Genomic DNA, 15381 nt, shown 5'->3' on the forward strand with positions numbered 1-15381 from the left:
TGTGTCCTTTCCATCTCAAATGTATTTTTCCCTCATTCTTCATGAAATTACTCATCTGTGCTGCAGAACAGCTAACTTGGTAAATTCAAGGAATTATCCTGAATTTAAATGTTTGAAAAATTTTCAATTCATAAACTTAGCTTCAATTTTCCCCATAAGTTCTATGATAACTAAATTGAACAATCAAAATAAAAAGCAAGAGGAGTATGACTTGTCCATCATAATAAATACATAGTGCATGTGACTAAAGAATAGAGATGTGCCTTTGGTTACTCTGGAGCACTATGATATGAACTTATAACAACATAAAATATTGTTTTGAAGGCAACGCCAATCTACTGTAAGTTTGCTAAAAACAACAGCAGTTTTTTCCTCTTTTTTTATTTTACCTTATAACCTTGTTTTCCTGGCTCACCAGATTCTCCTTTTGCACCTTTTTGCCCCTAAAAAAAAAATAAAAAAAAAACAACAACAAAACAAAACAAAAAACCTAAATAAATAAATAGAGACTAATCAGAATTAAAATACAGTTTTCCAAAACTGACACACTTCTGAGAGCTGTCTTGTTGTCCCTTCTCAAACCCCATTAACCCTATTCACTACTCTTTCCTCACCAGTTTAGGAAACACTACATACCATGCTCAAAATATCTGCTTCTGGATCTAACAAGACTGCATTCCTAGGCAGGTTAGTATTTCTTCTCATGTTATTCCATAAAAATTTCCTGAGGTCAACAGTATTTCTAGAAACCAGCAAAGAATATATTTAAAAAAAAAATAAAATCTTAGGCAAAATGAGACTCAAAACCGGTTAATTTCAATATAGTATGTTACAGCCTCCCAGGAAGAGAACAAGAAGTCAAAAAATGAAGGACCTGGGGGAATATTTAGAGTTTCTGGAGTCAGGCCACAAATGATCCAGGAAGTAAATGAAGCAATCCTTCACATACGCTAATCCTCTCAGGATCACACATAAATTTTACAGTGAAGATTAGGGGAGTAGCAAGAGATTTCAGCAAGAGGTTATTTTGGCATTCAAGAGTTGAATAACCATAAGCAACCACACTGATGCATTTTTTGAAATTAGCAATGAAATGCCCTTTTTCAAGTCAGCAATTACCCTCCCTAGTGCCTTGAGACAGCATCTTTGGGAGGAGTGCTGGCACAAACAAATCATCTTACCTTCATTCCCATCAAGCCAGCATGTCCTGGACGGCCAGGTGGACAAGCACTGGGACACTGGAAAAGCATTCACACAGTTACTACCACACAGGCTGAATAAGAGAGTCTGAGATTACTCACAAAGAAAGAAAAACAGGGACAATAATCTTACCAAGAGGTCACCATCTTGCAGGCCAATCGTTCCCTAAATTAAATTAAATTAATAGAAGTCAGCAATACAGAAATAACCAGATGTGACTCATTAGGCAACACAGTGATTAGAGAAAACTATCTAAACCTAGAATCAGAAATACAATCAGTCGAAGGATATCTCATATGAAAAGCACCTTAACTGTAGGAATTTATAATAGGACTGCAGCTCCTTTCCTCCAACTTAGAACAACTGTTCAAAAAAACCCCGAAATATTTCTCTTGCTTTTTAACCTACTTCAAATATACTTGCTGTTAAAAATGGAATAAATATGACCAAACTCCATTATATTCCTACAGAAACCAAGACAATTTCTGTAATAAGAATAACTTAATGCCTTTCACCAAAAAATTCAGGTCTTTACAGAGAAAATTATTTTTACAGGGAAAGCAATCTTTGCAAAAGTATTGGTAGATGGCAGTTGCAATAAACTAGACATCAGTGTACAATGAGATGGACTCAGTGGGAGGGAAGGCCTTTTCTCATATTAAATCAAATACTTGATGGAAGCTAACAGGAGGTTTATGAAGCACAACAGGGAGAAAGATTATTTCACAGCAGCAGCTGGATTCTCTGAAGCCCTGTGGGAGGAAGCACACTTTTTTCAGGGAATAGCACAGGAGAGTCTAAGGAATGAGCTCCTTAAAGAATAGTCTTCTCATATGGAGAAGAATTTTTAAAAAGTCAAGAGCATTTGTGTCCATAATGTCATCAACTGGAGTGGGACTGTGGCATTTCAGAAACCTAAAACAGACAAAACTTTAAGGAATTGAAGCCCTGTACAACACTATTGAGAACTCATTTCCACTTGTTTCCAAACAGCTCCAATTTACCATTCATGGCTTTTTAAATGCCTCCACCAATTATCTGACAACTTTCAAGAAACATGGCATAAATAAAGGATATGCATTTAGGATCTGTCCCTAAAGAGTGAAGGGAAGAGTTTCCCAGCAGAGGAACAGTACAGTTTTAAAAAGGCATTAGCACAACGCCTTTCCCAGCAATTTGCATTTCCCAGCACCCAGACTTGAGACGTGTCTGCCAAATTCCCCATTTTATTTCTCTGGGCAGGTAAATTGCCACAAGACAAAGGCATAACACACATCCCTCCTCCCAGGAGTTAAAAAAAGGTTTGCCTCTTCCCCTGGAGAGGTAAAGCACTGCTGTAAAACTTTCTTCTATTCCTTGCAAGTAGCAGATCTGATTACAAGAAAGACATTAGAACTCAACCCACCTGGAAGTGTATATTTCTGTCTCATGAGCCAAATACTTTTTTTTCTCCTAACAGAGAAAAGCCTGCCTCTACTGAAGTAACACCAGTGGGGCCCAACAAAGACTACATTTACAGTATTATGTTTCACAGGGGAATTTAAAACCTGTGTATTTGCAGTTTACAGAAATGGGAAGGCATCATGACAGAAGTTACACAATTTGCATTGCAAACTACCTTATTATAATCATAAAGAGTGGAAACTTGCTTTCTAAATGGAAGATCAAAATCTTTCTTATATCCTAAAGTCAGTATTCAGCTGTAGCACTTCAGGAGAAGTTTTGTTCAAGCAGCAACAACAAAAAATTCAGATGTAAACAAATATTAAACATAATCACTTACTGGAGGACCTGGAGGCCCTGGCAGCCCTGGTGGCCCTCTTTTTCCTGGATCTCCCTTAAAAAGGGTAAAATAATTTAGTTGATTCATAGTAATAATAACAACCAGTAGTCACATATTCAGTCCACACAACAACAGTGAGAAATAAAGTGGATATAGAAGGACAGACTAGGTAGGCAGTTAAAACATCAACCCACAACATGACTCCCAGAACAGAATGGGAAAACTAACTTTTTTTTTTTTTTTTTTTTAGTAGAATGGCACCCATGTTGTGAAATAGGAGTCACAAGAAGACCAAAACATTTTCACCTGCTTTAGAAATCTGAAACAACTGAAGCACTCCTCCTCTATAACTGCTATTAAGTTATGAACTAAAAGAATTCTAGTAACTGGCAAAAGTAGAGAGGATAAAATCCACTTTTTTCAGAGCACAAGGTGAATTTACCAAGTTAGAATTTTTTTCCTGTTTGTGAAATTTTGATGATGAGCGCTCTCACAAGTAAAGACAATGTGGAACCTCTGCAAATTATTTTTTTGAAGGTTTGTAATTAAAATAGATCTAATAATTGGGCAGAGACTACCTTTTAACTTAATACTGTAATTTCAATATTATTTTTTACATTTCATTAAGTCATAAATGCAATAAACAAGATTAATATAGAAAAAATATTAATTAATTCTCAAAACATGAGAGCATTAAAGCCATTATTTTCCATGCAAAGCATAATTACATTGTGGGACTCAGTACTACAATGTGTTATGGAGGCTTGGGATATAAATGGATTCAGAGACTGACTGCATTAATGGAGGACAGGCCCACATGCAGGTTTTGAAAAGGCATTGCAGATGCAATTTCTGATTCAGGCAGTCTCTGAACTACCAACTAACTGCCAGAATGTGTGACAGTATGATAGAGAAATGCTATTTATAAATAGCCACACTACCCTTGGTATCCATTCTTGCCCCTCCCACAGACAAGACAGTGAGCTAGATGGATCATATTCTGAAACAAATTGGCAGGTTTTAATATTCTTTTTTAACTCATTTCTATAATTGCATTAAAAAACAGGTTTTATTAAAAAATTTTAATGCCATTTCAGATTTCAAGTAGAAAAGTACCAAGTGGTTTCAGCTTCCATTTCAGTAAAGTGTGGTGTCAAAATATGACAGTGAGGTGAAACTGAGTGCACAGTTCAGCTGTAAGGTCAATAGATAGAGCCACACAAAGTGAGACCAAAAAGAAATACTAAATTGCCATGTTGGCTGGTAAGGAAATGAAAATCAGTAGTTTAAGTAGTTAAGATTTACATTTCCTGTATTTCTGTCAGGTCTGCTTTTTGATTTCAGCTTTCCTTGAATAAGAGGAGTATGAGGACACTCTGAAACATTTCATTCTAATCAGACAGGTGGCCCTTCTTTGTGCTACTCATTGTTCTTATTTCTGATGAGCTTCAAACATAATCCTTCCTCTACCAGTGATCATTGCAGAGGAAAAAAAAATGTTTGAAAATGCTGTGATAACCCAAATAGTATTTAGATGGCCCATTTTTTTCTTTAAGTACCTTCTAGCAATTAAATAAACTTGCATTTTCAGCAAACACAGTAGTACTTACAGGTGGACCAGCATGACCTACTTCCCCTGGAAGTCCTCCTGCACCAGCTGGACCCTACAACAACCAAGGAAAATAGTATTTTTATAACATATAATACCTATGTAACAAACACCCAAGGACTGACAACATGTAATTCTCAAACAACAAACTGTGCCTTCAGACACCAATATTCTTGCCCCATACACCACAGACCCACACAACCTCAGGGGTAGCTGAAGAAGACCTACACAAGAGACACAGAACATCTATGTTGGGATTAAAAGCATCTGTCTTTTCACTGAATTAAATTTTTTAATTACTGTATAATCGTTTTATTAAATATTCAAACAGATTCATTGAACAGTATATTTATGCATTGTAAAATTGATACTTACAGGTGGTCCAAGAATCCCCTTGCCCTATGAAACATGAAAAAAAGATCAGAAATATGGGAAGGGCTCCAAACCTAGTAAAGCTGTCTTCCAATAATAGACTATTTTTGATAAAAAAGGTGTAAAAACTCCCTCATTTGATTCTGTAAAATAATTTTGAAAACTTGTTTAACTACTGTTAAAAATCTATTTTATTTTTAGGTAATTTGTATCAGTAGAGAAAATTAAATTACTGATTAACTTGCCTTGCGGTATCATTACACATTTATATATTTATTTTTATTTTTATTTATATATTTATATTTATTCCACAAAGGAATGAAGAGATTAAAGGCTTTCTGTTTATTTAATTGTCAATTATCATGATAAACATATCTATGCTATAATAATTTCCTTCTAAAGGTACATTTGAATTTGTAATAAAAGGGAATTTTTTTTCCCCGCAGTGCTTCCCTGAGGCTTAAATCCATTAACTGATGGTTTTTGGTAATCAGAAAGACCACCAAACTTTCCTGTTTACATTTTCCATCAGGATTGTTCTGAATCATTTTAATGAGAAATGTCCAAGATACAAATGTATTTCTGCCTATTTGGATGATATATTCCCTTGAAGAAAACAGATCCCTCAGTCTTGCATCGTTAAAGCAAATGGAAAATATTATGGAGAACAGTGCCAGTGATATGTATGAAACACTAAAACATAAAATCTCAAATATACTTATGTATTCAGGAGCTTTGATGTAATAAGGCAGCTGGGATGAATGTGAGTAAAAAATATCACAGAAAATCAGTCCAGGTTTGTATTTGTAAGGCTGTTTAGAAAAGTCAGTACAACACAGAGAAAATTTCAAGCCTTCATCAGAATCATTGCATTTTAACCATTTAATACACAGCAGAAAGCAAGCTTGCATAATCTACATAATCCCTTTGCTATTGTTCCACCCTTCCTTGCTACAATATTATACGTATCCATATTTCACTACACGAATCAAACTTTCACTGCACCACATATTCAATATTATAATATCCCCTGCCTCTGAAAGAAGCAAACCACCTGCTTGCAGGTCTCATTGGAGTATTCCTTCCAAACACACCCCCTTAACAGTGGTAGGGAAGGTCAATGATACCAAAGAAGCAGCTACAGCTGCTATGTCCAGCCCACACAGCAGCCCAGGAGAAGGCTGTCCACTCCTCTGACTGCTCCACTGCATCTCCTCACCTTCCTAATTAAGACTGCAAAAAGCAGGGACTCTCCCCCAGCAATCCCCACACAGCTACTCCACTCCTCTAGCCACAAACTCCCTACAAGCAGACCAGTTGCAAAGCTGGGATCAGCTCCAGGGAAACCATCTGTAAGGACATAAATAGTGCAGTTCCTGTCCCAGCCAGGTGCCCATGCTCCTCCCTCTGTCTGTGTCCTAAAGGGAAAGTCTGTCCTCACAGCCTGGGACTGCAGTTTACATGCCCAGGTGCTTACTGCCTGCTGTGGAGATGCTCGTCTGACCCACAGAGCACACAGAGCACATGGGCCTGGGCAGCAATCCAGAGTCTGTCATCCCCTGCCCTGTAATCTGCTAAGCACCCTGCCATCCACACAAAGAGTCCAGTGTCTGTAAGTGTACCCTATGCTGGACACTGTCACTAATACACAGTCCTCCCCATATGCCACGTGTAAACTACTAGCAAAATATCAGCTCACAGGAAAGTTAGAGGGAACTAAAAGAGAGAATGGACTAAAGAGTGCAATACATGCATTTAATATAGCAACCCTAACCAGAACAGGTCAGAGATATCAGCATATTTAAATTAACTTGAATAAAAAAATTACTTGATTTAATCATAAGAATTCTATGAATTTTGTAAGCCCGTCATTTAAAGGATTATCTGCCAAAGAGATTAGACAAAGAGATTAAATTAAAACAAAATTATGAAGCAGAAAGAAATGTACAAAAAAAGGGAATGATATCTGAAGATTATCATTCTGGGTACATTCTGGGGAAGAAAAGGTGACAGAAGCAGAGAAGCAAATGCTATACATAAAACTTTATGTCCTTAACACTCATTCTTGAAGATACCCAGAAGTCCTAACTTGGCTGATAAATATCACTAGAGAAGCATGAAAACCAGTGATAATAATTTAAAACTAATTAGTGTTGTACCCAAGGCTTCTGATTTTTTTGTTTGCACTGAGCATTTTAATAACTTAAGCAAGAGGTTTTGTGAAAAACGAAGTCTTTGGATAACTATCCAGGGACTACTCCACTTGCAAAAAGCCACTGACAATATTCAAAGCAATGCATAACTACACCTAAGCACTCAATTAATCATGTAGACAGTATGCAGATTCATAATTGTGCTCACTATGTTTCTGGTAAATGAGAATTCAGAGATCAAACCAAAGATGTGCAAAGGTTAAACAATCCATTACTTCACATTTGTAGTAAGAGCTTCTCCAAAAGTCTCTCAATCTGAAAATTAGAACCATTGCACTCTGGCACTACCATTTCTACTTGTTTTTTTGTTTGTTTGTTTTGTTTTTACAGTAGTTGGGTTCTGATGGGATTCTACAGGGGGTCTTTCGTTTGTTTTGATAGCAGGGTTGTGGTTTTGTTGTAGGTTTGGTTTTTCATTTTTGTGGATTTAGTTAATAGGTATAATCTCACTAAAGGTCAGAAGACGAGTTCTGGCCATTTTGACAATCTTCCAGTAGCTGCACAACTTCATCAGAGGGAAAATTACCTTTTTATGGATTTTCCTAGGAGATTTAGTTTCAGCATTAATCTCTCTATATGGACTCAGCATGTATGGGTTAACAACCATGGAGCTACAAAATCAATCAGCACGCTTCTTCCTAACATGTGAGGTCTAAGGATGAATCTTAATAAGTACAAAGGTAATGAAATTAGTTGGCTAAGTATATCCATCTTTTCTCTTCTTTTAAATAAATTGGAATTCTCCTTTCCTCATTAGAAATATTCCTGTGGATTCATCTGAAAACACAAGCTTCAGCTGCTTATTAAGAAGAGGCAGAACAACTCCAAAGGCAATCCCTACTGAGGTTCACTGAAGCGTTATCACCTTAAGACTGAAAGTCTCAGGGCAAACAAAACCGCTCAGCTTTAAACAATGGTCCAAAATCTTATCAGATTTATTGCTTTTACAGTCTCAAAATATGGTGACAAAAGTCCTGCTGCTCTGAAAAGAATCAGCTTTCTACCTTGACAAGTTGGTCCACTTTCATGCTTTCCCAAATTAACATCTCTATCTCCAAGTTGCAATTAACCCTCTTTATACGTGTTTTATGCACCCACTTATTCTGGAGGGTCTTAAATTAATAATTCTTTAATTATTCTCTAAATAGTGAGCTAAAATCATATGTTTCCCTCAACTCAGGGTATTTTTCAGTTGACAGCCTAAAATGCCACAGAACTTTAACCAAGTATTTCAGTAATTCAGTTTTATTTCCCCTTTTTTATTTCTATCATAGAATCACAGAATGGTTTGGAAGGGAGATTAAAGATAACCCTGTTCAAATGGCCATAAGTAGAGACATCTTCCATTAGATCAGGGTGCTCAGAGACCCATCCAACTGGCCCTAAGCTCTTCCAAGGATGGAGAGTCCAAATCTTCCCCAGGCAAGTTCCAGTGCCTCACCACCCTCACAGCAAAGAATTTCTTCCTTAATATCTAATCTAAACCTACTCTCTTTCAGTTTAAAGCCATTTCCCCCTGTCCTGCCACCACATGCCCTTTTCCAGCTCTCATGTAGGGTCCCTTCAGGTACTGGAAGGCTGCAATTAGGTCATCCCCAAGCCATGTCTTTTCTAGGCTGAACAATCACAATTTTCTCAGCCTTTCCTCATAGGATAGATGATCCAAACCTCTAGTAATTTTTCCCATGTCATCTGAGTAAACACACCTGACAGAGTTTAAACTGCCTCTTCGTTGCAGCTAGATGATGTAATATACACTGCATACAACCCAAAAATAATTTCCCCATCTAGTTGGCATCAAAAACAAAATAAAACAAGAAAAAAAACCCAAAGGGTCTCACAGGAAAATGTAGGAGTTTCAGTCTACCCAGAACCTACTTCAGTTCTGCCATTTTCTGTGACTAAATTTAGCTCATATATTGAGTCTACAGACCAGCCAGACATCATATTACCTATTTTCCAAATTTTCAGGTAAGAATGAGCATCCATGAAAATTAAAATGTCCACAAAGTGATTCATCTTGAGTTTGAACATGTCTATAACATCACACCTTCAAGAATAACTTTATCATTTTCTCTCTGGCCATCTATCAAAATAAACACTAAATATAAATTTAATGAGAGTTAATAGGAAAAGGTCAAAAATACCAATACACAAGGAGTGTTATACCATACCTCTTCTATTTAATTTAAATAATTTCTCTAAACTGAATCTAATTTTTAATTAAATTTTAATTATATGCAGTCTTATTATAATTTATTCTATTCATCTTGTTCCATTACTCATCTTCCTTGAGGTTTTTTCCTAAGCTAAATTCCCACATGCCAACCATCATTCATTTCTACCAGCAAAACTCCTAAAATTCTCAATTATTTTCAGCCCCTAAAAATGGATGTTAGATCCATCTCCATGCCAACTGGAACTGTACTCTTTGCATGTCCTTTCTTATATTTTGGCCTGTTTTCATACAAAAGTGCAAAACAGCACAAGGAGTCTTCCAGAATTTACACTTCAGTGATGCCATTTAAGCACATGGCAAGAAGTTGAAACTGGAATAACTGTAGGATCCTGTATGCAAATGAAACATGGGCTCTCTCATCTCCATAGCATTTTCACAGAGAGATGGAAAAGAATGGTATAAATTCAAAACTTGGGACTACATCACACATGCTCCTTCCTTTTCTTCAGCATACAAACCAAACATAACCTTTCAGTAATATTTGCATATTTAGGTATAAAGACAAAACAGTTCTTAAAAGTACTACTTTTGTAACTTATGAGTTCTTTGAAATCTCAGAAACAGTTTTGGGCTTTTCTTCACTACATTTAATGGTAAGAAGCCTTCATAATAATACTTAAAGGTACCAAAATCCTCTTTGTATACTAAATGCATTACTTACTGGAAGTCCACGAGCACCTGGCAGTCCTGGCTCCCCCTTTAAAAGATAAAAAAAATGAATTTTTAAGAGACACTAGCATCAAGTTTTGCAAATAATATACAGGGAGATGTTCTGTCACCTTTTGGAGGACACCATTTAGTGGACATAGTCTGCAAGTATTACTCACTTCATTAATGCTATGCTGGTTTCAGTAAGACTTGATAGAAAGGAAAGACTCTCTCAGTATCAAAAAGGTACAGCCTCTGGCCTTTTAGTCCCCCACCCCTCAAAAACTCAGATATGCTTGTTACTCTGACTTCGGATTTATATTTCATCTGTTTGACTGGTGAAGTCAGGTTTCACTGCTCTGTATCCCACTGCAGGTTACAGTGAGACAGCTGCAACACAAGATGGAAAGGGCCTCAGCTTTACTGAAGTTGCTCAACCTTAGTGTCAACAGTGTAATCCCAGCCACCATTCCTTACTGCTGGCTGTGGGAATGGAAGCTTCTGGAAAGGGGCCAGTACATATGTATTCTATGTTAGGATTTTAAGAAAGGCTGCAGCATCTTATTAGTCACATAGAGACCAACAAAAATGCTGCTTTAAAAAAAAAATCCATCATTTCATGCATAATTTTGTTCCTACCTTCTGTCCTTTTGGTCCTGGGGCTCCACGTGAGCCATCAGGTCCTGTGAATCCCTTTGGAAGTAAGATATACAATGTTACTGAAAGGGTTATATGTTTTCCTTAATCTCAACAAGTAAACATTATACATCACAAAAAAATGAGGCTATTAAATGACATTAGTAACTGCAAGAGCCTAGCAGTCCAAATATTTATTTACATGTACAGATAGAACTGCATGAGTTCAAAGTGGTAGCTTCTGGTGACAAATTTCAGTGCCTGTGATGTGCATCTTCAAGAATTACTCAATTAAATCACAATTAAGTTAAGCACATTATGTAAGCTCACATGATCTTATTTCCTCTTAATGAAAGATTGATGAATTTATTTCATGGCTAAGGTCAAAAACTGTCAGTGTTGTCCATTTCAAATAAAAGTTTCATTGACAACAACAACACAAAACAAAACAAAAACCCCAAAAGCTTCCAGGTTGGATTTAAATTTACATTTTGAACTTGTCTATCTGGCTAAACTAAAAACTAACTATCATATTATAACCAGGAATTCATTTGGAGCTCTTATTTTTCCTTTTGTTTCCAATTTTATGGTCAGCTTATATGGCTTAGAAATTTCCAGACAGCCAGAAGAGCTTTTCTTTTACATTTATCTATTATTTTTTTGGTACACTTCCAGCAATTCAATGTTCACACAATTGTTCCAACAATTTGATTTTTGAAAGCTTACATGACCATTACAAGCAATTACTGCACAGCACCTTTTTACAGTCTATTAAACCTGACACTGAAATAATTTTTTAAATAAAATGAGGTTTAAAAAGTCAGAACTGCCTGACCAATTAAACACGGAAGGTATTCTAAATCCAAAGCATCAATTAAAAGTTCAGTGCAGAGTGGAAGTACAATAAGGTCTCACTTTTTTTCTTTAAGTGAAAATATAAAAGGTTAAATATTTCAAAAGACTGTACTCTAGTATTGCATTTTCACTCCTTCACTAAGATGAGGGAATATACAGGTGTTAACAGATACCAAAAGCTGAATTTAGTGTGTTCTGTTTCATGTGATTGTGTTCCCATTAATTTTGGCAAGGAAAATAAAACTATGCCTTAAGTGAAAATTGTTAAGAGGCAATGATTTTTAAAGATCTGCCCCTAGTGTTTTGACATGTACAAATGGGTTGTGGGCCTGTATTGTTTTTAGGAAAATGTGAAGTGGTATGAGATGTCACTCACAAAGCCCATTTCCTCTTACATATATGAAATTTGGACAGTTTAATTAAAGAGTCTTCCAGCTCCACGTCCACTAAATCTCTTACCAAAAGAAAATTAAATATTAACCTCTAACAGCCTTGCAACCTTAAATAGACACTAAGGTTTTTAATTTATATAATTTTTAATACCCTCTAACACTCTAGTTTATGGTATATAATTTTTATTTTTGATATTTTAATTTTTTAAAGTTCAAAAAGCTTATGTAAATTAAACATAAGCTTGCTACCTACCTCCTGGCATAACATCTAAGTAGTAATGCAACAACTCGCTTCATAACAAGAAATGCTTTTTAACAGTGCTCTCAGGAGAGAGAAATACAAAGTTTCCAAAAAAAGTTTGAAGGCATTTTTATAACCACAAATTTATTCAAGAGCTATGACCTAACAGGACATTAACACTAAATGATGTTGAAACTTCCATCTTTTCTACAATTTCCCACAGGATGGGAAGATGCATCAGCAGACCCTCCTCATGCCCTCGCTGCCCTGCAACCAGAGGTGGCTTCCAGAGGCCACAGTATGAGTTGCCCAGTGCCCTCTCCAGGGCCAGCCCTTGCACTTCATTTATTTATTCTTGAAGAAAACAAAGAGATGAAAAAAGGAAATTCCAGAAAATCAAGTGTACTCACATCAGCTCCCGGCTCTCCAGGCAGCCCAGGAGATCCTGGTTTGCCTGCATCCCCATCTGGACCCTTCAGGATTTAAATGGACAGTTAAGCATGATTCACAGAGGGAAGCAGAAATAAAACTCAAAATTTCTTTTGTAGCAAAAGCAAATGAAAAGTAGCTGAAATCACTTACCGGTGGACCAGGGGGGCCCTTTGGGCCTCTCTCCCCCTACCAAGATATGAAAAGGAAAGTATTAATCAGAACTACAAGAACTTTTTATGGTCTTTCATGAAAATCACTGATTTACAGATTACCAGAAGTAATCCTGAACTGACTCTTATTGTAGAAAATAAATATTAAATCCACATCATTGCTATTACAGACTAACAAATCACCAGAGAAACATCTGACAGGAATCAAGGGGACATATGTAGTAGCTCCTATCAGGAATAATGCCACAAATCCTTATCATAACTTAGTATGAGTGGGCATCACTATGTAATCCCTTTTGAGATTAGATTTATAAAACCCCTACACCCCATTAATGGCAGATAATCACAGCATATGATGCTGATTATAGAAAATAAATAATCATGAGTTTACTACACCAAAAATAATCTGAAAATCTGCTTTCTCCCCTCACTCCAGCCTGCTACAGAGCATGAGAGCCATCAATTCCTTCATCTATCTGCAGGCAAATTAAAACTCCTGAAGATCAAAGGCTGACAGACAATGCAGATACACCTCATGGTATTTCCTATTTCCTAGGCAGGCATGGGAAACACTTACATCAATGCCATCAATACCAGGAACTCCTGGTGGCCCTGGTGGACCTGGGGGGCCTGCTGGACCAGGGGGGCCTCTCTGGCAAGGAGTGGAAAAAAAAGGAGCAATTAGAGCCTGATGAACCACAGAGCCATTCTGGGGGACCAGCACAGTTAGAGACTATGGGTTAGTCAGGAGGTCACAGCTGTGACAAGCAGCTGCATCCTCAGCCCTGTTTTGACTGTCACTGTGAGGGCTGGCAACACTGCCCTCACCAAAGGAATGGGGAAGGTGTTGAACCCCCTCCCTGGGCCCAGCCACTCTCCTGTGCCTACAGTGCTGGCAGGGCCAGGTGGGCTCCACTGCCCACCCAGCAGGACCTGAGTGCCACATGGCAATGACAGGGCGGCAGAAGTAAAAGTGATCTTTGAGAATCAAACACTGAAATTCACTACACTTATTAATCTTTCTACCAACACAAAGGAGACAGTCTTCCTGAGAGTCCAGACTAGCAAAGAAAATTTAAAACAACCCTTTCCCTGCTTCAGTGACAGGCTCAGCAGTTTCCCCTGGCTCCTCGGGATTACATTAGCATTCACAGAGGCACTTTCTGAAAGCGCCGGACTCCCGAGGGGAGGCAGCAGGCGCCGCCAGCCTGTGGAAATTCATGGAAAGGCTGTCACAGGTTTCCGTGTCTATAATGGGGGGCTCTGTTCTCCTTGGACTGAGCTCTGCCCGCGGCCCCACAACGGGGCTCTGTGAGCGGGAGGCTGCCCCCGGGCGCCGAGCCTGGTCCCGGTCCCCCAGCGCTGCTGCTCTGACATTTCCTGCACACACCGGAGCTCCCAGAAATGCTCCATCCCGCGGGAGGTGCATGTGCGGCTCAGGCCCCGCCGGCGGTGCCTGCCCTGTGCTCACCGGGCAGGCACACCTGCGGCCCCGCTGCCTGCGGTCACCGCAGCTCCCGAGGGGACACGGGACGAGCACCCTCGGCCGGGCTGGCAGGGCGGGGTTGGGACAGGACAGGGTTGGGACAGGGCAGGACAGGGCAGGTTTGGGACTGGGCAGGGTTGGGACCGGGCAGGACAGGGCAGGGTTGGGACTGGGCAGGGTTGGGACCGGGCAGGGCAGGGTTGGGACAGGGCAGAGCAGGGCAGGGCAGGGCAGGACAGGGTTGGGACCGGGCAGGGACAGGGCAGGTTTGGGACCGGGCAGGGTTGGGACCGGGCAGGGCAGGGTTGGGACAGGGCAGAGCAGGGCAGGGCAGGGCAGGGCAGGGTTGGGACCGGGCAGGGACAGGGCAGGGTTGGGACAGGACAGGGCAGGGCAGGGCAGGGCAGGGTTGGGACAGGGCAGAGCAGGGCTGGGCAGGGCAGGGCAGGGCAGGGTTGGGACTGGACTGGGCAGGGCAGGGCAGGGCAGGGCAGGGTTGGGACAGGGCAGAGCAGGGACCAGGCAGAGCAGGGCAGGGCAGGGTTGGGACAGAGCAGAGCAGGGCAGGGCAGGGTTGGGTTGGGACTGGACTGGACCGGGCAGGGCAGGGCAGCCTTCGGCCCCCCCGCACCAGCACCCCGAGCTCCGGAAGCCCCTCGCACTCACCTCGATTCCCGTCTGGGTTACCTGCGGGGGAGAAAACACAAAAAACAAACAGAACCAAAGTCAGAACAAACTTACTTGAGCCAGGCCGAGGCAAAGCGCCTGCAGGAGAAGCGCCAGGAGCAGGAGGCGCCGGGCCATGGATGGATGGAGGGAGCAGCTGCGGCTGCCGGGGCGAGAGGGCGAGGGGAGCGCGGCCGGAGCCCCTCCCGGCCCCGGGCAGGGTGGCGGGGATTGGAGGAAGGTGGCGGCCGGGCAGGCCAGGACGGGGTGCCACAGCGCCTTAACCCTTTGTCCTGCTGCCGTCGGGTCCGACACCGACCCTGCCGTGCCCGCGGGTGTCCCGCCGCCAGGCTGGGGATGCGGGGGGACAGTCCCGATAGTCCCGATAGTCCCGACAGTCCCGACAGCCGCTCTGCGTGCGGGGCACAGCGCCCGCAGC

The 15381-nt window shown here is 40.3% G+C and overlaps 1 protein-coding gene across 4 annotated transcripts in view; it reads right to left on the reverse strand.

The window, feature by feature from the left end:
- The window catches only part of COL9A1 (collagen type IX alpha 1 chain), a 46855-nt gene extending 31677 nt beyond the window's left edge, over positions 1-15178 (reverse strand). For 2 of the 4 annotated variants that reach the window (XM_079332234.1, XM_079332237.1), the window contains exons 1-12: positions 15018-15178; positions 13368-13442; positions 12771-12806; positions 12599-12661; positions 10704-10757; positions 10078-10113; positions 4968-4991; positions 4594-4647; positions 2984-3037; positions 1333-1365; positions 1182-1238; positions 390-443 (exon numbers count right to left, since the gene is read on the reverse strand). In XM_079332234.1, coding sequence (XP_079188360.1) covers positions 390-443; positions 1182-1238; positions 1333-1365; positions 2984-3037; positions 4594-4647; positions 4968-4991; positions 10078-10113; positions 10704-10757; positions 12599-12661; positions 12771-12806; positions 13368-13442; positions 15018-15080 — 603 coding nt within the window. In that variant the 5' untranslated portion in view covers positions 15081-15178. Of the gene's footprint in view, positions 1-389; positions 444-1181; positions 1239-1332; positions 1366-2983; positions 3038-4593; positions 4648-4967; positions 4992-10077; positions 10114-10703; positions 10758-12598; positions 12662-12770; positions 12807-13367; positions 13443-15013 lie in introns of all 4 variants that reach the window. The other 2 variants (XM_079332235.1, XM_079332236.1) reach the window with 2 other exon arrangements.
- Positions 15179-15381: the final 203 nt, after the last annotated feature.

Source organism: Erithacus rubecula (genome assembly GCF_903797595.1).
Source record: "Erithacus rubecula genome assembly, chromosome: 2".
Classification (NCBI taxonomy): Eukaryota; Metazoa; Chordata; class Aves; order Passeriformes; family Muscicapidae; genus Erithacus; species Erithacus rubecula.